The sequence below is a fragment of the Microcaecilia unicolor genome, chromosome 1 (genome assembly GCF_901765095.1).
Source record: "Microcaecilia unicolor chromosome 1, aMicUni1.1, whole genome shotgun sequence".
Taxonomy (NCBI): domain Eukaryota; kingdom Metazoa; phylum Chordata; class Amphibia; order Gymnophiona; family Siphonopidae; genus Microcaecilia; species Microcaecilia unicolor.
This window is the reverse complement of record NC_044031.1, coordinates 8,563,171-8,585,430: the sequence shown is the minus strand read 5'-3', so window position 1 is coordinate 8,585,430 and position 22,260 is coordinate 8,563,171. Positions and strand designations below refer to the sequence as shown.

The 22,260-nt window shown below is 45.8% G+C and overlaps 1 protein-coding gene across 1 annotated transcript in view; it reads right to left on the bottom strand.

The window, feature by feature from the left end:
• LOC115462836 (oocyte zinc finger protein XlCOF6-like) overlaps positions 1-20,926 on the bottom strand; it is a 56,515-nt gene extending 35,589 nt beyond the window's left edge. The window contains exons 1-3 of the mRNA XM_030192874.1: positions 20,844-20,926; positions 11,227-11,381; positions 67-193 (exon numbers count right to left, since the gene is read on the bottom strand). Of these exons, the coding sequence (XP_030048734.1) occupies positions 67-193; positions 11,227-11,253 (154 nt within the window). The 5' untranslated portion in view covers positions 11,254-11,381; positions 20,844-20,926. The remainder of the gene's footprint in view (positions 1-66; positions 194-11,226; positions 11,382-20,843) is intronic.
• Positions 20,927-22,260: the final 1,334 nt, after the last annotated feature.

Genomic DNA, 22,260 nt, shown 5'->3' with positions numbered 1-22,260 from the left:
AAATAATAATAATAATAATAAATCAGTCCCTGTGTGTGTTAAACCCATAGATAACGAGATCCTTACCTAGAAACATCAGGGTCTCATAATTCTCCTTCATCACCTCCCTGTAAAGCTCCTTCTGCCCTTCATCTAAATACTCCCACTCCTCCTGGGTGAAAGAGATAGCAATGTCTTCAAACGTCACCTGCATCTGAAACACAAACCAGAAACACACTTAGGAACACGGGGAGGTGCTCAGAATGCATTAGATTTCAGCTAGAATTATTCTCCCGATGTCAAGTTCCTCATGCCTTCACTTTTAGGGTTCTAACTCCTTAGCCAGAAAGGCTCAACGAGAGAAACCTTTTGGAGCCAGGTCCAAAGCTTCGGCATCAACTTCAACAGTTGCACCGATCCATATTTTATTTGTTACATTTGTATCCCACATTTTCCCACCTATTTGCAGGCTCAATGTGGCTTACATAGTACTGTAAAGGCGTTCGCTAATTCCGGTATGAATAAATACAGTAATGTTGTGGAAGAATAAGGTTCGTGTGTACAGACACATTAGGGAATCATAGAGAGGAAGAGTTACTATACGTCCATTACGAGTTTTGATTTCGTTGTGTTGCAGGGTACAGGCATTTAAGTTGGGTCGGTAGGGTATGCCTTTTTGAACAGGTTAGTTTTTAATGATTTCCGGAAGTTTAGGTGATTATAAGTTGTTTTCACAGCTTTTGGTAATGCGTTCCATAGTTGTGTGTTTATGTAGGAAAGCTGGATGCATAGGTTGATTTGTATTTGAGTCCTTTGCAGCTTGGGAAGTGGAGATTTAGATATGTTCGTGTTGATCCTGTTGTGTTTCTGGTTGGTAGGTCTATGAGGTCTGTCATGTATCCCAGGGCTTTGCCGTAGATAATTTTATGAATCAGGGTGCAGATTTTGAAAGCAATACGTTCTCTGATTGGGAGCCAGTGCAGTTTTTCTTGGAGGGGTTTGGCGCTTTCGAATTGCGTTTTTCCAAATATAAGCCTGGCTGCCGTGTTTTGAGCGGTCTGAAGTTTCTTTATAATTTGTTCTTTGCATCCCACATAAATTCCGTTGCAGTAGTCTACATGGCTTAGTACCATTGATTGTATCAAGTTGCGAAATGTTTCCCTTGGGAAGAATGGTTTCACACGTTTGAGTTTCCACATTGAGTGGAACATTTTCTTTGTTGTAGATTTCACTTGGTTCTCTAGTGTGAGGTTACGGTCGATTGTAACACCGAGAATTTTCAGGCTGTCTGAGATAGGGAGGGTATAATCTGGGGTGTTTATGTTTGTGGGTTTGTTCGTATTGTATTGAGATGAGAGGATAAGACAGGGTGTTTTTTCTGTGTTGAGTTTTAGTTGAAATGCGTTTGCCCGTGAGTCCATGATATTCAAGCTGAGCTTGATTTCGTTGGTGATTTCTGTCAGATCACGTTTGTAAGGAATGTATATTGTGACATCGTTTGCATAGATGAAAGGGTTAAGGCCTTGGTTGGATAAGGATTTAGCTAGTGGGGTCATCATTAGGTTGAAAAGGATCGGTGATAGTGGTGATCTTTGAGGTACCCCGCATTCTGCTTTCTACGGCGAGACCCTTAAGACACTGGGAGTGACCATGCATCTAGTGGGCCTCCACCTGCCTCAGTGCCAGCTGCTATGCAGGCTCCCCCCAGGACCGATTGGCATTGGACCCAACCCCCAGGTGACGTGAGGATTCTATGTCATCCTTGGCACTGAGGAGCGTCGACGCCCATAATCAGAAGCAGCATTGGTTGTCCTTGGGAGCTCCGGGGAATTGAGGGATTTCCCGGTACCTGAGAAGCGTTGGTGCCAGGAGGACTGCTTGCCCTCCATACAAGAGGTGCTGATGCGTGGGCCTCCAGGCAGCCAGGACCAGGCACCCGCTTCGACCCCACAAATTCATCAGCCTGACTCTACACCAACACCCCAGCCTTTCCTGATGTCGGCCCTCAATGAGTGACTCTGAGCCTTGCTCCTTGAGCTTTTGGTGGGGTTCATTCAATAGGGTGCAGCGGCATCTGGAGTGCTTGCCCCTGCCATGCCTCTGGCTGCCGCCCCAAATGGCCACCTGCCTACAGTGAGGTCTCTGACGCCGGTGCTGCCTCGGCATTGACTACTGCCCATGTCGGCAGCTCCTTGACATTTGTAAAGGAGTTGAGACTGGAGCCCATACCTCAATGCCCCTCTTGGGGACATGGTTCCTCCTCATCTCAGTCTCAGCCCTCCGAAGAGGAATTCTTGGCCGACACTAATAAGAAGCGCACATGAGAATCAGATGAAGACCCACGTAACTTCTTGGAGGAGAAGTCCTGTGGCATCCCATCTGATCCATAGGAAAGGAGAAAGTCTCCACCTGAGAGACTTTCCTTCCAACCTTTTATCAAGGAAATGGTGACTGCCATTCCAGTTCCTTTGGAAGTGGAGGATGAGAGTAGGGCTAAGATGTTCAGGTCCTCTTTCAGATGTTTCAGATAAAGATTATTCAGATCCAACTGCGGCCTGAGGTTACCATCACCCTCCATTTCACCCTGAGAATATTTTGAGGATGTGGGTAAATAATACATTTTATTTATCGTGGGAATAGCTTCTGGGGAATATTCCAGAATTTCAATCAAATATTTCTTGAATAAATCAATAGGAAGTATTCCAGGGGTCTTTGGAATGCTCAGCTGCCTTACATTCAGTCTACAATTATAATTCTCAATATTTTCAATTTTTCTGTGCATAGCAAGGTTATCTTTAACAACAGATAACTTACAATTTTGAAAACGTTTTAATTCCCCTTGCATTTGATTAACTTGAGATGAAGAATCATATTTATCCTGTTCTGCTGCTTTAGTCAAATCTTCCACCTTCTTCCTCAAAGCATTTACCTCTCCAGAAGTTCTGATAGTCATAATATCCAATGTTTGCAACATTTTCCAGTTCTGCTAGAGTGTAACTTCCGTGGGAAACTGTGTAATCTTCACAGTTCCTGATGTCTCTTTACTTGGGCCAAGAGCGTTTACTCTGGTGCCCTCCACAGCAACTAATAAAATCAATTCCAGCAGCTACTTTGGCAGTGGGCGTCACCTCACCCCAAGCAGATGCCGATGGTGGACGTGAAGGAACCCAAAACGCCGGGGACGAAAGAGATGTTTCATGCCCCAAAGAGGTTGATTCTTCTGCATCTAACTTCACCACAGGGCTAGCATCCCTGGAGAATGGAGGAGAACGATCTGAGACTAGAACATAACCGGATCATCTCGCACATACCTAAACCTCCACTACCCAAACTGCAAAGGACTTAAATACAAAACAACCTATGCATCCAGCTTCTCCTATCTAAGTACACAACTATGGAATGCATTGCCAAAAGCTGTGAAAACAACCTACGATCACCTAAACTTCAGGAAATCACTAAAAACCAACCTGTTCAAAAAGGCATAACCCCAACGACCCAACATAAATGCCTACACTCTGCAACACAGCAAAACCAAAGCTCATAATGGACACTAACTATATAACCTTCTTCCCTTCGATCCCTACTGTACCCAAAACGCATGTACCTTTATCCGATCACAACATCACCTTGTACTTGTTTCTCTACCGGACTAGGAGAACGCCTTTACGGTACTATGTAAGCCACATTAAGCCTGCAAATAGGTGGGAAAATGTGGGATACAAATGTAACAAATAAATACATAAATAAATAAATTAAAAAGGCAAAGCAAACAATATTAACTAGTCCCCATACCCTTTTCCCCACAGTTTTAAAACTTGAACTTTCTGCCATAGCATTAACATATAGCCTCTAGAAGGCACAGCAGGACCTAATTCAGTCTTCATTCTCACCCTTTCCCAGCTCCCACCCACCCCTAGAACATCTCTTCACATATATAATCAATTATTCTAATTAGGATAACAAAAGGAGAGTTTCCTTTAGAGTTTTAATTACATTTAATTAGTTTCTGAGAAACAAACACTAAATAAATTACACATAATACCATATAATCTTAAGGCTCTTTATATTAATCTAACATCTCTACTACCTTAAGAAGTTTTAATTAAACAACTTTATAATACTAAGATGCAGACAGCAGTCCAGAAGCGAGGGGGGGGGGGGTGTTGTCTAATCTTTTGCACTGAGTTTCACATGTATGATTATCTCCCAGTTGGTGAGATGTCATATGTGTGTCCCCGATGCAAAGAGCTCCTAGCTCTCAGAGAACGTGTCCTTTCTCTTGAGGCTAGAGTAGCAGACTTGGAGGAGCTGACGGAGACAGAGAGGTACATATAGGAGGCCTACAGGGACATTGTAGAGAAGTCTCACCTACAGTCTGGCAGCTCCTATGCTGCCTTGGAGGAGGGAGGTCTCCTAAAAGGAGAGTATCATCCTGGTGAAATTGGAAGTAATCCTGTAGCCAGGAGCAGCCCACCAGGGGCATCTCCAGGAGCTTCAGGCCAGGAGGGAAGAGTTAGGACGGCTGTTGTAGTTGGTGATTCGATTATTAGGCATTAAGATAGCTGGGTGGCTGGTGGACGTGAGGATCACCTGGTCACTTGCCTGCCTGGGACGAAGGTGGCGGACCTCATGTGTTGCCTAGATAGGATTTTAGATAGTGCTGGGGAGAAGCTGGCTGTCTTAGTACATGTGGGTACCAGTGCCATAGGAAAATGTTGGAGGGAGGTTCTGGAAGCCAAATTTAGTCTCCTAGCTAGAAAGCTGAAATCCAGATCCTCCAGGGTAGAATTTTCATACGTGCTCCCCATTCCACACACAGGACCCTGAAGTCTCAATGCGTGGTTGAGGGATTTAGATTTGTTACGAAATGGGCAACATTCTGGGGAAGGGGGAGCCTGTTCCAAAAGGATGGGCTCCACCTCAACCAGGAAGGAACCAGGCTGCTGGCGCTAACATTTATAAAGGAGATAGAGCAGCTTTTAAACTACAATGGGGGAAGGGGGAGCCAACAGGTTCAGTGTGGAGTATCCTCGAAGGATACTATTGAAACAAGATCTTTAGGGAAAAGCAATAGAGAGGTTTCAATAATGGTGAAAGAAAGCCAGGAGTGTTCAAAGGGAGAACAGAGTAAAGGGTGCAAATTATCCCCATTAACTTCAAAGCAGCCTGTAGATGCAAGGAAAACAGACAATTTGAAGTGTCTATATACAAATGCTAGAAGCCTTAAAAATAAGATAGGAGAATTGGAGTATTGAGCATTAAATGAAAAGGCAGCTATAATAGGCATTTCAGAGACCTGGTGAAATGAAGATAATCAATGGGAAATTACAAATTATATTGCAATGATAGAGTGGATCAAACTGGAGGGGGGTTGTGCTACAATTTAAAGAGGGAATTGAGTCAAACAAAATAAATATTCCTACATGAAACAGATAGCAGCATGGAATCATTATGGATAGAAAATTCCATGTCTGAAGGGAAAGAGTATACTGGTAGGGATGTATTACCGAACGAACAGATAGATGAACATTTTTTTACAGAAGTTAGGAAAGCTGGCAAATTGGGCAACGTTATAATAATGGGTGATATCAATTATCCTAATATTGACTGGATAAATGGAGTGCTAAGGAGGTTAAATATCTGGATGTAATAAATGACTGCTTCTTGGAGCAACTGGTACAGGAACCAACAAGAGGGGGAGCTATTTTCTATCTAATCCTTCGTGGAATGTGGGACATAGTACGAGAGGTAACGGTGTTGGATCCGCTGGAAAACAGTGGTCATAACATGACCAAATTTGAGCTGACATCTGGAGTGAAGTCACTAAGGAATATCAGGGGCGTAGCCAGAGAACAGATTTTGGGTGAGCATAGATAAGAAGTGGGTGGGCACCAAATGTTCTCCCCCCCCCCCCCCCCCCCCCACCAAAAAAAATATCTCAGCTGGCAGGAAAATGCATTGAAAACTGAGAATGCACAGGTGCCAGTATTGTGGAGAGTAGAATTTTGTTACTATCAGGGGAAAGTCTTTGGCTGACAGAGCTTGGGATCTCCACCAGCTACCGCTAAACATGTGCTACTGTTGGGTGGGCCTGAGCCCTAAGTGGGTGGGCCCTGGCCCACCTGTGGCTACGCCACTGCTAAGGATATCTACTGTAGCAGCTTTTAATTTTCAAAAGGGCGACTACGACAAAATGAGGAAAATGGTTAAAAAGAAGCTGAAAGGCCACAAAGGTTAGAACTTTAAATCGTATGTGGACGTTGTTTAAAAATACCATCGTGGAAGTCTAGACAAAATGTATTCCATGTATCAACAAAGGTGGGAAAAAAGAGCAGCCAGTGTGGTTTAAAGGCGAGGTGAAAGGCTATTAGAGCCAAAAGAACATTCTTCAAAAAATGGAACAAGGATACAAATGAAGAAAATAAGAAGCAACACAACACAAGCACTTGCCGCAGAGATGGAGACGCAATACATGACTATTATGCCTCTGTATCGCTCCATGCTGTGACTTCACCTTGAGTATTGTGTTCAGTTCTGATCACCGTAACTCAATAAAGATGTGGAGGGGCATTTTTGAAAGAAACGTCCAAGTTCCGATTTGGACATCCTTGCAAAACGGGGGTGGGGAAACTCGTATTTTTGAAACAAGATGGACGTCCATCTTTCGTTTTGAAAATGCCGTCAGGGACGTCCAAATCCTTAAATTTGGACATCTCTGACTTTCGGCGATTTTCGAAACCAAAGACATCAAATGTCAAAAACGTCCAAATGCAAGCCATTTGGGCATGGGAGGAGCCAGCATTTGTAGTGCCCTGGTCCCCCTGACATGCCAGGACACCAACCGGGCACCCTAGGGGGCACTGCAGTGGACTTCATAAAATGCTCCCAGGAACACAGCTCCCTTACCTTGTGTGCTGAGCCCCCCAAAACCCACTACCCACAACTGTACACCACTACCATAGCCCTTACTGGAGAAGGGGGGGCACCTATATATGGGTACAGTGGGTTTGTGGTGGGTTTTGGAGAGCTCGCTGTTTCCTCCACAAATGTAACAGGTAGGGGGGGTATGGGCCTGGGTCTGCCTGTGGACCCAGGAGTGGAGGAGTAGCCTAGTGGTTAGTGCAGTGGACTTTCATCCTGGGGAACTGAGTTTGATTCCTACTGCAGCTCCTTGTGACTCTGGGCAAGTCACTTAACCCTCCATTGCTCCAGTACAAAATAAGTACCTGAATATATGTAAACCGCTTTGAATGTAGTTGCAAAAACCTCAGAAAGGCAGTATATCAAGTCCCATTTCCCTTTCCCTGTCTGACGTGCACTGCAATACCCAATAAAACTGCTCCAGGGACCTGCATACTGACATACTGGACCTGAGTATGACATCTGAGGCTGGCATGACATATTTTTAAAGATGTTTTTTGAGGGTGGGAGGGGGTTAGTGACCACTGTAACAGGAGGTCATCCTCGATTCTCTCCGGTGGTCATCTGCTCATTTCGGTCACCTTTTTGCGCCTTATTCGTAATAAAAACAGGTCCGGGTGAAAATGTCCAAGTGTTCGTCAGGGATGTCCTTGTTTTTTTCGATTACGGGTCAAAGACGTCCAAGTGTTAGGCACACCCAAGTCCCGCCTTCGCTACGCCTCCGACACGCCCCCTTGAACTTTGGACGTCCTTGCGACGGACGTCCGCTAGAAACATCCAAAGTCGGGTTTCGATTATACCGATTTGGACGTCCCTGGGAGGACGTCCATCTTCCGTTTTATGTCGAAAATGAGCCCGATAGCAGAATTAGAAAAGGTTCAAAGAAGAGTGACCAAAATGATAGAGGGGGTGGAACTGCTCCCATATGAGGAAAGGCTAACGAGATTAGAACCCTTCAGCTTGGAAAATCATTTACAGCTTTTGCAAAACACTGCTGATCGCTTGATATTTGACTTGGGAAAGTATAACAAGGCGAGCCCTTTATTATAGCAACTCCACTCCATTGGCTAAAAATAGAAGCGCGTATTAAATTTACAATCACATGCCAAGTTCATAAAAGTGTTTATGGGAAGAATTTGATTATGGTGGGACAATTGCTATCACGTATGGGTGCTAGAGGGCGTTTGAGAAGCTTGGAAAATTTGACACGAGATATACCTATTGTATGGAATTTGAAGTTGAAATCAGTTTGGGAACCTTCTTTTTCCTTTCAAGGTCCAATTATTCCAGTTTCTATAGGGACAATGGTTAATTATAGCTTATGTCAGAAAGTTTTAAAATCTTACCGTTTAACTAAATGTATATTAGTAGTCTATTGTAATAATGTCAGCCACGTCCACCTAGGATATTCTCTTGCTCTTAAAACACCTTGAAGACTCTGTTAAAGGCAGTATAGCAGTACCGAAATAGAATATGATTGAGGTCTATAAAATCCTGAACGGTGGGGAGTGGGTGTAGGTGAATCGATTTTTCACTCATTCAAAAGACTAGGGGACACTGAATGAAACTGCATGGAAATACTCTTTAAACAAATAGGAGGAAATATTTTTTCACTCGAAGAATAGTTAACTCATTGCAGGAGGATGTGTTAACAGTAGTTAGTGTATCTGGGTTAAAAAAAAAAGTTTGGGGCAAGTTCCTGGAGGAAAAGTCCGTAGTCTGTTATTGAGATGGATATGTGCTAGGTAGATTCTAGGGTCTGTGCTGGACAGATTTGGATGGGCTGGAGTGAGTATCGATGACTTCAGCAGTTTGGAGACTAAAGTTAATGTCAGGCAGATTTCTATGACCTGTGCCTTAAAACAGCGCAAGGACAAACCAAGATCAAGTATACAGTGCGAGCGTTGCGGAGGCAGACAATAGTTTCAACATGCAGCACCTGCTTCATCCCCGGGCAGAATTCCCTCAGGAGTAAGATTATGCATCTCACACTCATTTCTGTTACTTCTGTTATTTCAGTTTCGTGTCCTGAGAGGAAGAGAGTAAAGAGAATGTAAACAGATAGTGAGAGGTTCTAAAGCAGGAGGAGCAGCTGCTGTGTGAGGGGAGGAGGATCAGGAAGATGATGTTATAATGCGACCGCACCTCGAGTACTGTGTGCAATTCTGGTCACCGCATCTCAAAAAAGATAGAAAAGGTACAGAGAAGGATGACAAAAATGATAAAGGGGATGGGCCGAGTTCTCTATGAGGAAAGGCTGAAGCAGCTAGGGCTCTTCAGCTTGGAGAAAAGACGGCTGAGGGGAGATAGAGGTATATAAAATAATTAGCGGAGTGGAATGGGTAGACGTGAATCACTTGTTTACTCTTTCCAAAAATACTAGGACTAGGGGGCACGCAATGAAGCTACAAAGTAGTAAATTTAAAACAAATTGGAGAAAATATTGCTTCACTCAACGTGTAATTAAACTCTGGAACTCGTTGCCAGAGAATGTGGTAAAAGCAGTTAGCTTAACAGGATTTTAAAAAGACATGGATAACGTTCTAAAAGAAAAATCCATAAGCCATTATTAAGATGGACTTGGGAAAATCCACTGCTTATTTCTAGGATACCAATTCAAAAAGGGAAAACTGGCTACGCTCTACCTTAATACTATTGTAGAATTCACAAATCTAGATAGGAAGAGCACGTTGCCACAACAGAAATGTATTGTGAATAAGGGGACGTCTCATACAGTCACACAGGCACTTAGAAGTGTCTGGCTTATGGTGAGCCAATACGTTCGTGACACAATATAATCATTGACTGCCCCCAGCTTCCAATAGTGCACAATATTTGCTTTTTGTGGGTTTGCTAGTACTCAATTTTAAATGTGCATATCTTAATATCACACTGTGTCCATATCACTTTTTATAGTTATTTTTTCTGTGCACCCATAGAGTTCTAGATCTTCAAAAAACTACATCACTGTTGTAGTCAACTAAATCAAAAAAAGCAAAAGCATATATAAAACTTATCTTAATCTTCTTAGAAGCTACGAGCCACTTTGTTTCTTTAAATCCAACGACTGATGTGTCTCTCGTGCTTCATAGACTTCGCTTATCGAATCTTGATCAAATCCCCGGTATCAATACCTACCCGACAGGAGCCTGTTTCACGGTTATTTGCTTTGTCAAGGGCAATTGGCCTATATCTGTTAAAACACGGAGAACATATACTTAATTCAAGCAGATCAAGCAGATTTGTGAATTAAGTATATGTTCTCCGTGTTTTAACAGATATAGGCCAATTGCCCTTGACAAAGCAAATAACCGCGAAACAGGCTCCTGTCGGGTAGGCATTGATACCGGGGATTTGATCAAGATTCGATAAGCGAAGTCTATGAAGCACGAGAGACACATCAGTCGTTGGATTTAAAGAAACATAAAGTGGCTCGTAGCTTCTAAGAAGATTAAGATAAGTTTTATATATGCTTTTGCTTTTTTTGATTTAGTTGACTACAACAGTGATGTAGTTTTTTGAAGATCTAGAACTCTATGGGTGCACAGAAAAAATAACTATAAAAAGTGATATGGACACAGTGTGATATTAAGATATGCACATTTAAAATTGAGTACTAGCAAACCCACAAAAAGCAAATATTGTGCACTATTGGAAGCTGGGGGCAGTCAATGATTATATTGTGTCACAAACGTAGCGGCTTAACATAAGCTGGACACTTTTAAGTGCCTGTGTGACTGTATGAGACGTCCCCTTATTCACAATACATTTCTGTTGTGGCAACGTGCTCTTCCTATCTAGATTTGTGTATTTCTAGGATAAGCAGCATAACATGTAATTGTACTGTTTTGGGATCTTGCCAGGTACTTGTGACCTGGATTGGCCACTGTTGCAAACAGGATACTGAGCTTGATGGACCTTTGGTCTCTCCCAGTATGGCAACACTTATGTTCTTATAAGAGCCTGAGGGGCTGTAGGAAATAAAGAGCCCCAGGAATGGATTGAGCAGTGTCAGGCTCATTTCATCTTCTGCTTGCCCCATGCAACATGTGTGTATGTGAGAGAGGCTGGATGGCATTGCCTGGCACTACTGCCTAACTCCTGCTGATCTCCAGCGGAGGAGTGGCCTAGTGGTTAGGGTGGTGGACTTTGGTCCTGGGGAACTGAGGAACTGTGTTCGATTCCCACATGAGACACAGGCAGCTCCTTGTGAGTCTGGGCAAGTCACTTAACCCTCCATTGCCCCATGTAAGCCGCATTGAGCCTGCCATGAGTGGGAAAGCGCGGAGTACAAATGTAACAAAAATAAAAAAATAAAATAAATACCTTCTGAACAGAAAGCCCTGCAGCCATTCTCCTGTCCTTATCTACAGCTCCAGCTCCTCTTTGAAAGTCCCCTGGGCTACAAGAGATGAGTTTCGCTGGATGCCAGTGATCAGCTTCTTTCCTCCTTAATTCAGGGCCGTGAAGGTCTGCAGGAACTGGAGTTAGGGGAAAAGTCACAAATGACCTTCAGTAAATCAGTCTCTGTGTCTGCCATCAGGATCTCATAATTCTCCTTCATCACCTCCCTGTAAAGCTCAGAATACATTAGATTTCAGCCTCATGCCTTTGTTTTGAGGGCTATACTGTAATTTATTTATGAAATTTATCCCACATTATCTCAAATAGGATCCAAGTTCAATGTGGCTCACAATATAACAAAAGTAGAGCTGACAGGCCGTTCTGACTACATAGAACAAAGTAGATAGATATAACTATCTCTCTCTCTCTTTAATATATATCTACTAGTAAAAAAGGCCCGTTTCTGACACAAATGAAACGGGTGCTAGCAAGGTTTTCCTCGGAGTGTGTATGTTTGAGAGAGTGTATGTGCGAGTGTGTGTGTGTGAGAGAGAGTGAGTCTGGGTGCAAGTGCGTATGTGAGACACAGTATGTGAGAGAGAGAGAGTGTGTTTCACACAGATACAATGTGTGCGAGAGAGAGTGTGTGAGACACAGACTCTCTGTGAGACTGAGTGTATGAGACCAAGAGAGTGTGTGAGTGACTGTGTGACACATAGAGAGTGAATGTGATACAGTGTGAGACATAGAGTGTGTGAGAGTGAGAGAAAGACATTGACTGTGTGAGAGAGAGCGTGTGTGTGAGAGAGAGAGTGTATGTGTGACAGAGATACCTCCCCCTCCTCTCTGGTGTCAGGCCCCCTTCCCTCCCTCTCTCTGGTGTCTGAGCGTTACTGTGCAGGACGCTGAGCTCTGGCTGTGCTTCAAGGAACTGACCAATCCTATTTAATAGAATGCACCTCCAACATTCTGAAGCCGAGAAACCTCGTGTGGTTGGTCACTTCTGCTTGTGACGAACCCAGAAGTACTCGAGGGCGGAGCTTACAGAGATGGAGCCTGAGCTTCAGAAGCTTCAAACCCTTCACTGAAGCCAGGGAGTCAGCTTCAGAATGTTGAGGTTGGTTTTTATCTATATATATCTTATACAAAACTACTAATAACAGCATAACATGAAATCCTGATCATATAACATGTTTGTAACACATAGAATAGAATGTGAATATGGACAGATTTGTTGTTATTGCAGTTTAGTTAGAGAGTTAGTTATTTCTATTGTTAGAGGTCAATCTTATCAAGTGAGTTTTCAATAGTTTACGAAATATGAGATCGTCAAAATTGACGGAGTTGTTTCGGCAAAGAGTTCCATCTGGTTGAACTTTTACTGTTCCCTGTAGGTTATACACCCTCATCCTCATCTACTGCCACAGCAGAAAAGGAAGAAATTTTATTGTCAGAGTTTTCTATTTACAAATTAGAAGCATCCATCTTGTTGCTGAAACGGTTAAGAAAACAAGTAATTCTCCCGAAGTTAGAGGGAAAATCTATCAAATTCAAGGGCTATAAAACAATAAATTCAGGAAGCTTGTCACTCAGATAATGGTCCTAAATGGTCACTCTAGCTCCCACATGGTGATAGAGAGGGCAACTGCCTAGAGAGGTGCTTCCCTTTTATCTGGAGCAGCACAAAACATTTGCAATCAAGGTACATAATAGATATTAACAACTTGATAATCTAAAAGCTCATCTAGATACACTCTTCCTGAAGGGCTGTTTGTCTGGAATCACATTTACTTGGGGTACATGACACATACATATACACTCTTTAACTCAATTATTGGCTACAGGTATATATACTATTTATACTGGATACGATAAAATATATCATCAAACGTCTTTATATCCAGTTGAAGTTCATCCACCATCCTTTCATTCCAGTATAAAGCAATTTCCAAGTTTTCCAGTTCCTAATATATGAGAATCTGTACTTATTCATAATCTCTAATAAAGTAACCTCAGTGACGCTCACCGTCCACAACCCTCACAGGAATTACGTAGCGATATCATAAGCATCAATCATCTTCACCGGTACACTTTTCTCACAATGTTTTCAATATCAAAAAGCTCTTTCAATAATTATTCACTCATTTACTTATCTTTTTAAGACTTTAATTAGTCGGACCCAGGGGTTCAAATGTCCGACATGTTTCGCTCGCTACACGAGCTTCCTCAAGGACAACTCCCTATGATCTTTATCAGCGCCAGCTCTGCAAACTTTTCTTAACAGCAAGGAGTCTCAGTGAGGTGCATCAAGCAAAGGCTAAGAAGCACCGACACCGTTCTCCTTCAACACATGGTGCCACTTCCCCCTCCATTCAAGAGGTGCCGATGCATCAGCAGTCCGGTTCCTGCTCCCGAGCCTCAGGCGACTCTGCCACCGACTGCTCCACCGGCCCCACAGCCTTCTCCGATGGCAGCTCTTGATGAGCACATATGGGCCTTGCATCCAGAGCTCCTGGAAGGACTGCTGCGCAAATCTGCTTCGGCGTTGGGGGTGCTTGCGCCTGCCATGCCGTCTGCTGCAGCTGCGTCTGGCCCTCTACCCGCGGTGAGGTCCCCGAGTTTGGTGCCGCTTGCGGCTCCGGTGTCGGCTGCCACCCAGGTTGACTCCCCATTGATGCCGGTGGAGGAAGCATCACCGCAGTCCTTGCGGGGTTCGGCCCCTCAACATCACCATCAAGACCATACGTCTTCAGCATTGAGGCGGGTTCGGTTTCAGAGGTCACTGAGGGAAGTGCTTTCCGACATCGAGGAGGCGCGCTCGTGGGAGTCAGAAGAAGATCCCAGGCACTTTTCCTCAGATGAGTCCTTTGGGATTCCCTCTAAACCTTCCCCTCCGCCTGAAAGGAGACTGTCTCCTTTAGAGAGCCTCTCCTTCTCCTCTTTTGTGCGGGAAATGGCTCAGGCCATTCCATTCCCCATAGATGTGGAGGATGAGCCCAGGGCTGAGATGCTCGAGGTCCTGCACTACACCTCTCCATCTAAAGAGGCAGTGACAGCTCCTTTGCATAAGGTACTCAGGGAAGTCCTTATGCAAAACTGGGCAATCCCTCTGTCTGGTCCCGTGATCCCTAAGAAGCCAGAATCCCAGTATCGGATCCACGGTGAACCCGGGTTGATGAGGTCTCAGGTAACCTATAACTCCATGGTGGTGGACTCCACCCTCAAAAGAGTTCTAGAGACTACACTTCGGTGCCCCCAGGCAGAGAAGATAGATCCTTGGACTCTTTTGGGAGGAAGATGTATCAGTCACTATGCTCGCTGCCCATATACAGTCATACCAGCTCTTCACAAGCATCCACTTGTGGAACTTGGTGCGGCAGCTCTCTAGTTTGCTCGATGCCCTACCTCCAGAGCAGGCCGAACCTTTTGCCAGTTGGTCAGGCAGAAGAAGGCGTGTCGTAAATTCCTGGCCAGGGGCGCATATGACACATTTGATGTAGTATCCAGGATCTCTGCTCAAGGTACAGCGATGCGCAGACTCTCATGGCTTCATGTCTCGGACCTGGACCATTCGGTCCAGCAGAGAATAGCGGATGTTTCTTAACGGGGGGATAATCTTTTTGGAGAGAAGGTAGAGGACCTGGTTGACCAGATCAAGAAGCACACAGATGCTATGGCTTCTCTCTCCGCCAGACACCTTCCGCTACCACCTCCTCAGCCAAGAGGAACTTTGGTGGGTCACGGAGTGCTCCCTATTCCTACTCTAGGCGTAGGTACATCCCTGTGTCTTGCCAGCCTACTCAGGCTCAGCCCCAGCGTGCTCGTTCCTGTCAACAGCGTGTGCCCAAGGCCCGTACTGCTCACCAGCAGAAGCAAGGGACGGGCTTTTGACTGGCTCCAAGAAAGCATAGCCACAGTAAAAGTGTCTGTGCCGAGCGACTTGCCGGTTGGAGGGAGGTTAATGTTTTTTCACCAAAGGTGGCCTCTTTTAACCTCCAACCGGTGGGTTCTTCAAATAGTTAAGTTAGGATACACCCTCAATCTGGAATCCAAACCTCCAAATTGCCCACCGGGAGCTCATTCGTACAGCTCTCAGCACAGGCAGGTACTTGCAGAGGAACTCTCCGCCCTTCTGAAGGCCCATGCGGTTGAACCCGTTCCACCAGGGGAAGAAAAGCAGGGATTCTATTCCAAGTGCTTCTTCGTGCAGAAGAAAACAGGGGGGGGGGGGATGCATCCCATCCTAGATCTAAGGGTCCTGAACAAATTCCTTGTCTGCGGGAAGTTCAGAATGGTTTCCCTGGGCACCCTTCTTCCCATGATTCAGGAAAACGATCGGCTATGCTCTCTGGACTTAAAGGATGCTTACACACACATCCTGATACTTCCAGCTTACAGGAAGTATCTTTGATTTCAGCTGGGAATGCAGCACTTTCAGTACCACGTACGTACTGCCATTTGGCCTAGCATCAGCTCCCAGAGTATTCATAAAATGCCTAGCAGTAGTTGCAGCGTTGCAACGCAGACTGGGAGTGCATGTGTTCCCTTATCTCGACAACTGGCAGGTGAAGAGCACCTTGGAGGACGGTGCTCGGGAGTCTATGCAGAGAACTATTCAGGTGTTGGAACTACTAGGGTTTGTACTAAATTACCCCAAGTCCCATCTCATTCCTGTTCAAAAATTGAAGTTCAATGGAGAACTGCTGGACATGAGGACAGTCCGGCCCTATCTCCCCAAATCACAGGTGGAGAACCTTCTGTCCCTGGTGTCCACGGTTCGGGCGTTTCAGCAGGTCACAGCTCGGCAGATGTGGAGACTTCTAGAGCACATGGCCTCCACATTACACCCATGGCATGTTTGCATATGAGATCTGCTCAATAGACCCTAGCTTCTCAGTGGCATCAGGCCACAGAGAATCTAGAGGATGTCATCCAGCTGTCCACCAACTTTCAAAATTCCCTACAGTGGTGGACAATTCGATCCAATCTGCACATGGGACGTCCATTCCAAATCCCTCAGCCGCAGAAAGTGCTGACAACAGATGAATCTCTCCTGGGGTGGGGGACTGATGTAGATGGGCTTCACACTCAGGGAGCCTGGTTCACCCAGGAAACAGTTCTTCAGATCAACCTCCTGGAGCTTCGAGCGATCTGGAACGCTCTAAAGGCTTTCAGAGATCAGCTGTCCAACCAAATTATCTTAATTCAGACAATCAGGTTGCAATGTACTACACCAACAAGCAGGGGGACACCGGATCTCGCCCCATGTCAGGAAGCTGTACAGATGTGGCTTTGGGTGCGCCGTAATGGCATGTTTCTCCAAGCCACTTATCTGAAAGGCGTGCACAACAGTCTGGCTGACAGACTGAGCATGGTAATGCAACCTCACGAGTGGTTGCTCAATATGGGCATAGCCTGCAAGATTTTCCGAGCGTGGGGCACCCCCTCAGTGGATCCTTTTGCCACTCAAACCAATTACAAGGTCCCTCAGTTCTGTTCCAGGCTTCAGGCCCATGACAGACTAGTGTCAGATGCCTTTCTCCTACATTGAGGAACAGGCCTTCTGTATGCGTATCCTCCCATATCTCTGGTGGGAAAACTTTGCTGAAACTCAAGGAAGACCACGGAACCATGATCCTGATGGCACCCTACTGGCCACGTCAGATTTAGTTCCCTCTTCTTCTGGAGCTGTCCTCCGAAGAACCGTGGAGATTGGAGTGTTTTCTGACCCTTGTCACCCAGAACGAGGGGCTGCTTCTAAATTCCAGTCTCTGGCTCTCACGGCCTGGATGTTCCAGGAAAAATTCCATTAAGAGGTGTTACTCTTTTAAAAGGAGGAGGTTTGCCGTCTGGTGTGACAGCAAGGCCATAGATCCCCTTTCTTGTCATACACAGACCCTGCTTGAATACCTTCTACACTTGTCAGAGTCTGGGTCTCCAGACCAACTCAGTAAGGGTTCATCTTAGTGCAATCAGTGCTTATCATCAGCGTGTAGAAGGAAAGCCTATCTCTGGACAGCATTTAGTTGTTCGCTTCATGAGAGGTTTGCTTTTGTCAAAACCTCCACCAGTGGCATGGGATCTCAATGTCTTCTCTCCTTTCGAGCCACTGGATTCCTGCCATCTGAAGTACTTGACCTGGAAGGTCATTTTCTTGGTGGCTGTTACTTCGGCTCGTAGGGTCAGTGAGCTTCAGGCCTTAGTAGTGGATGCACCTTATACAAAATTTCATCACAACAGAGTAGTCCTCCTCACACACCCTAAGTTCCTGCTGAAGGTGGTGTCGGAGTTCCATCTTAACCAGTCAATTGTCTTGCCAACATTTTTCCCCCGTCCTCATGCCCACCCTGACAAAAGCAGCTTGCACACCTTGGACTGCAAGAGAGCACTGGACTTTTAAATGGAGAAGACGAAGCCCTTCAGACAGTCCGCCAAGTTGTTTGTTTCTCTTGATCCCAACAGGAGGGAAGTCGCCATTGGTTAGAAGATTGCATTTCCTTCGCTTATACCCAAGCTGGGCTGACTCTGGAGGGCCCTGTCGCGGCTCATAATGTCAGGACTGCCATGGCTGCGTCGGTGGCTCACTTGAAGAAAATTGCAAAGCTGCAACATGGTCTTTAGTCCACACATTCACATCTCATTACTGCCTTGAGCAGGATACCCGACGCGAGAATCGGTTTGGGCAGTCGGTGCTGCACAATCTGTTTATAGAATACAACTCCGCCCCCATAGTTCTGCTTTGCTTTGTTCCAGGCTGCACTCTCAGATAGTTTGTATATAGTTTCAGGTTAATCTGTGCTATGTCCTCGCCATTGCGAGGCCCAACTGACCAACGTTTGTTGTTTTGAGTGAGCCTGGATGCTAGAGATACTCCACTTGTGAGGATTATTCAGCCTGCTTGATCTCAGAGAAAGCGAAGATACTTACCTGTAGCAGGTATTCTCAGAGGACAGCAGGCTGATAATCCTCACAAACCCGCCCACCTTCCCTTGGAGTTGTCTCCTCTATCGCTCTTACTCTTCACTCAACTGAGCGCTGCGGGAAGACACTCAGTGCATGCGCAGTCGGACGTTTTGCGCACTTAGAAGGCTCTAGCAAACTTATTGCTAATTCAAATGCTAGTTCCCGGGCCGGCGCAGATTGCCAACCCACTTGTAAAGATTATCAGCCCGTTGTACATGGAGGAGAATACCTGCTACAGGTAAGAATCTTCACTATATTTGAGGTGCGGTCGAACCATGGAGCGATACAAAGGCATTATAATGTCCTCTTTTGTTTTCCATTCCTTTCCTAATAATACCTAACATTCTATTTGCTTTCTTAGCCGCCACAGCACACTGAACAGAGAGTTTCAATGTACCTTCCTGTTGCTGTGCTAGCATTCCTTATGTTAAATTCTGACATAGCCTGATTGCCAAACTCTGCTTTACAGAGGCAGCAAAGGTGACGTCAGCCATCCTAAGATAGCTGCGTAAATCTAGTAGTGCTATACAAATGTTTAGTAGTAGTAACTCTGATGCCGGGAACAGCCATATCAAGTACAGCAGATTTATGCAATGTAAAGAGATGTCAAGAAGCAGAAAGTGGGAGTCGGGTGGTGAGGGACAGGAGAAGGAGAATGTAAAGGGATGCGAGGAAGCAGAAAATGACAGAGGGAGAGAGGAAGGAGAATGTAAAGAGATGTCAGGAAGCAGAAAGTGACAGTCAGAGGGAGAGGGAGAATGTAAAGCGGAAAGTGGTAAAGCAGGAGGAGAATGAGGAAGAAGAGCCTGAGGGGCTACAGAAGGGAATGGATTGAGCAGTGCCAGGCTCATTGCTTCCTCTGTGTGTGTGGCATTGCCTGGCACTGCATCCCCTGCTGCCCACCTCCTGCTGTGGCATTGCCTGGCACTGCATTCCCTGCTGCCCACCTCCTGCCAGTGAAGGGAGGAGAATGAGGAAGAGCTTTCTGTGTTTGTGGCATTGCCTGGCACTGCATCCCCTGCTGCCCACCTCCTGCCAGTGAGGGGAGGAGAATGAGGAAGAAGAGCCTGAGAGGGAATTGATTGAGCAGTGCCAGGCTCATTTCTTCTTGTGTGTGTGTGGCATTGCCTGGCACTGCATCCCCTGCTGCCCACCTCCTGCCAGTGAGGGGAGGAGAATCAGGAAGAAGAGCAGCAGCTGCTGTGTGAGGGGAGGAGAATGAGGAAGAAGAGCCTGAGGGGCTACAGCAGGGAATGGATTGAGCAGTGCCAGGCTCATTTCTTCTGTGTGTGGCATTGCCTGGCACTGCATCCCCTGCTGCCCACCTCCTGCCAGTGAGGGGAGGAGAATGAGGAAGAAGAGCCTGAGAGGGAATTGATTGAGCAGTGCCAGGCTCATTTCTTCTTGTGTGTGTGTGGCATTGCCTGGCACTGCATCCCCTGCTGCCCACCTCCTGCCAGTGAGGGGAGGAGAATCAGGAAGAAGAGCAGCAGCTGCTGTGTGAGGGGAGGAGAATGAGGAAGAAGAGCCTGAGGGGCTACAGCAGGGAATGGATTGAGCAGTGCCAGGCTCATTTCTTCTGTGTGTGGCATTGCCTGGCACTGCATCCCCTGCTGCCCACCTCCTGCCAGTGAGGGGAGGAGAATGAGGAAGAAGAGCCTGAGGGGCTACAGCAGGGAATGGATTGAGCAGTGCCAGGCTCATTTCTTCTTCTGTGTGTGTGGCATTGCCTGGCACTGCATCCCCTGCTGCCCACCTCCTGCCAGTGAGGGGAGGAGAATCAGGAAGAAGAGCAGCAGCTGCTGTGTGAGGGGAGGAGAATGAGGAAGAAGAGCCTGAGGGGCTACAGCAGGGAATGGATTGAGCAGTGCCAGGCTCATTTCTTCTGTGTGTGGCATTGCCTGGCACTGCATCCCCTGCTGCCCACCTCCTGCCAGTGAGGGGAGGAGAATGAGGAAGAAGAGCCTGAGAGGGAATTGATTGAGCAGTGCCAGGCTCATTTCTTCTTGTGTGTGTGTGGCATTGCCTGGCACTGCATCCCCTGCTGCCCACCTCCTGCCAGTGAGGGGAGGAGAATCAGGAAGAAGAGCAGCAGCTGCTGTGTGAGGGGAGGAGAATGAGGAAGAAGAGCCTGAGGGGCTACAGCAGGGAATGGATTGAGCAGTGCCAGGCTCATTTCTTCTGTGTGTGGCATTGCCTGGCACTGCATCCCCTGCTGCCCACCTCCTGCCAGTGAGGGGAGGAGAATGAGGAAGAAGAGCCTGAGGGGCTACAGCAGGGAATGGATTGAGCAGTGCCAGGCTCATTTCTTCTTGTGTGTGTGTGGCATTGCCTGGCACTGCATCCCCTGCTGCCCACCTCCTGCCAGTTAGGGAAGGAGAATGAGGAAGAAGAGCCTGAGGGGCTACAGCAGGGAATGGATTGAGCAGTGCCAGGCTCATTTCTTCTGTGTGTGGCATTGCCTGGCACTGCATCCCCTGCTGCCCACCTCCTGCCAGTGAGGGGAGGAGAATGAGGAAGAAGAGCCTGAGGGGCTACAGCAGGGAATGGATTGAGCAGTGCCAGGCTCATTTCTTCTGTGTGTGGCATTGCCTGGCACTGCATCCCCTGCTGCCCACCTCCTGCCAGTCTCCTACCTGCTGAACTGCTGTGAGTCAGATTTGAACTTTGTTGGATGATCAGTTGCTGAGAAATGCCATTCACGGTCTCTCTTCTTAATTTAGGAGGAGGAAGGGGCTGTAAAAAGTCTAAATGTCACTTCCTGCACTTCAGGAACGAATAGGGAGGATCTGGCCCCTCCTTCAGGAGGAGACCAATCAGTGTCAGAGGGGTGGGTCCTCTCCCCGCTCTCGGGAGTCTTGTGGCCAATCAGGGGAAGGAGCGGGGTCTGGAACAAGGAAGTTTAATAGACAGGAGACCGTAACGTCCAAGTCGTCAATACGTTGAAGCCACTTAGGGTAATCTCTCTTTCCCTTTCTCTGCGCGGCGTCGTTCTGCGTACACTCAAAGCACACAAACCTAGCAGCTGCTGCTGCATCCACGTTCTTTATTTAATCTCATATTTTCAAACATGCCACCTTGTGCAGCATACTAGATGTACACAGAGGAAATATAATAACGGAATAATACCTTTATATAGATATAGTAATTTGTTTTATAGATCGTAATCAGTGTGTCATTTGTGGCAATGTCAACAAATCTATGTAAGCCACATTGAGCCTGCAAATAGGTGGGGGAATGTAGGATACAAATGCAATAAATAATAATAATAATTTAGAGGGGTTGGTTATAGGGAGACTCTAGCATGTGTTTATATTCGTGCAGAGATTTATTTTCTCCTGCTAAAGAGCCACTAAAACAGACATCAAGTTATGAAAATCAGATGCTCAATATTCAGAGTTTCTATATATCAATTTATTTACTTATTTATGACATATCTCACAGTAAACACGAAGTAGGTTGAAACCTGGGAGCATTACAAAAACATTTTTTCCTATGCTTTGCCCAAAAGAAAAAGAGGGCATTTTTTTAATTACATTTTGTTAATAATAATGAACAGAAATATAATGAGAACCTGTTGAATAGTATGAAGTTCCTATGGTCAATGGAATGTAAGCATTAAGGCAAACGAGATATGAGTCACAGGCCCGTGAAAACAATGAGGGAGTCATATTAACCTTGAATTGAGAAGCAGCTTTGTGCGAAGCAGAGACAGTGCAAGGGGGAGGGGAGACCCTCTTTGCTGGACAGAAAGAATGTGTTTGTAGATAAGGAATGTGAAAACAAGCTTCAAAGAGAGAGGATTGATGACGTGCACATATTGGGTGCAGTGTGTTTGTAAGTATTTAAACTGAGGGAGAAATAGGTATCTTAGCAAAGCAAAGCAAGAGCAAAGCTAAGCATATATCTTTGTATCACTGCTAAGCAAATATATATATCTTTGTGTTATTGCTAAAAATATATTAAATAAGCAGACTTTGCTTCCAAATGAGTGTTCCTCATTTGCTTCTGTCCGACAGAGGGCAGTCGAGAAAAAAATAAAACTTTTTTGAT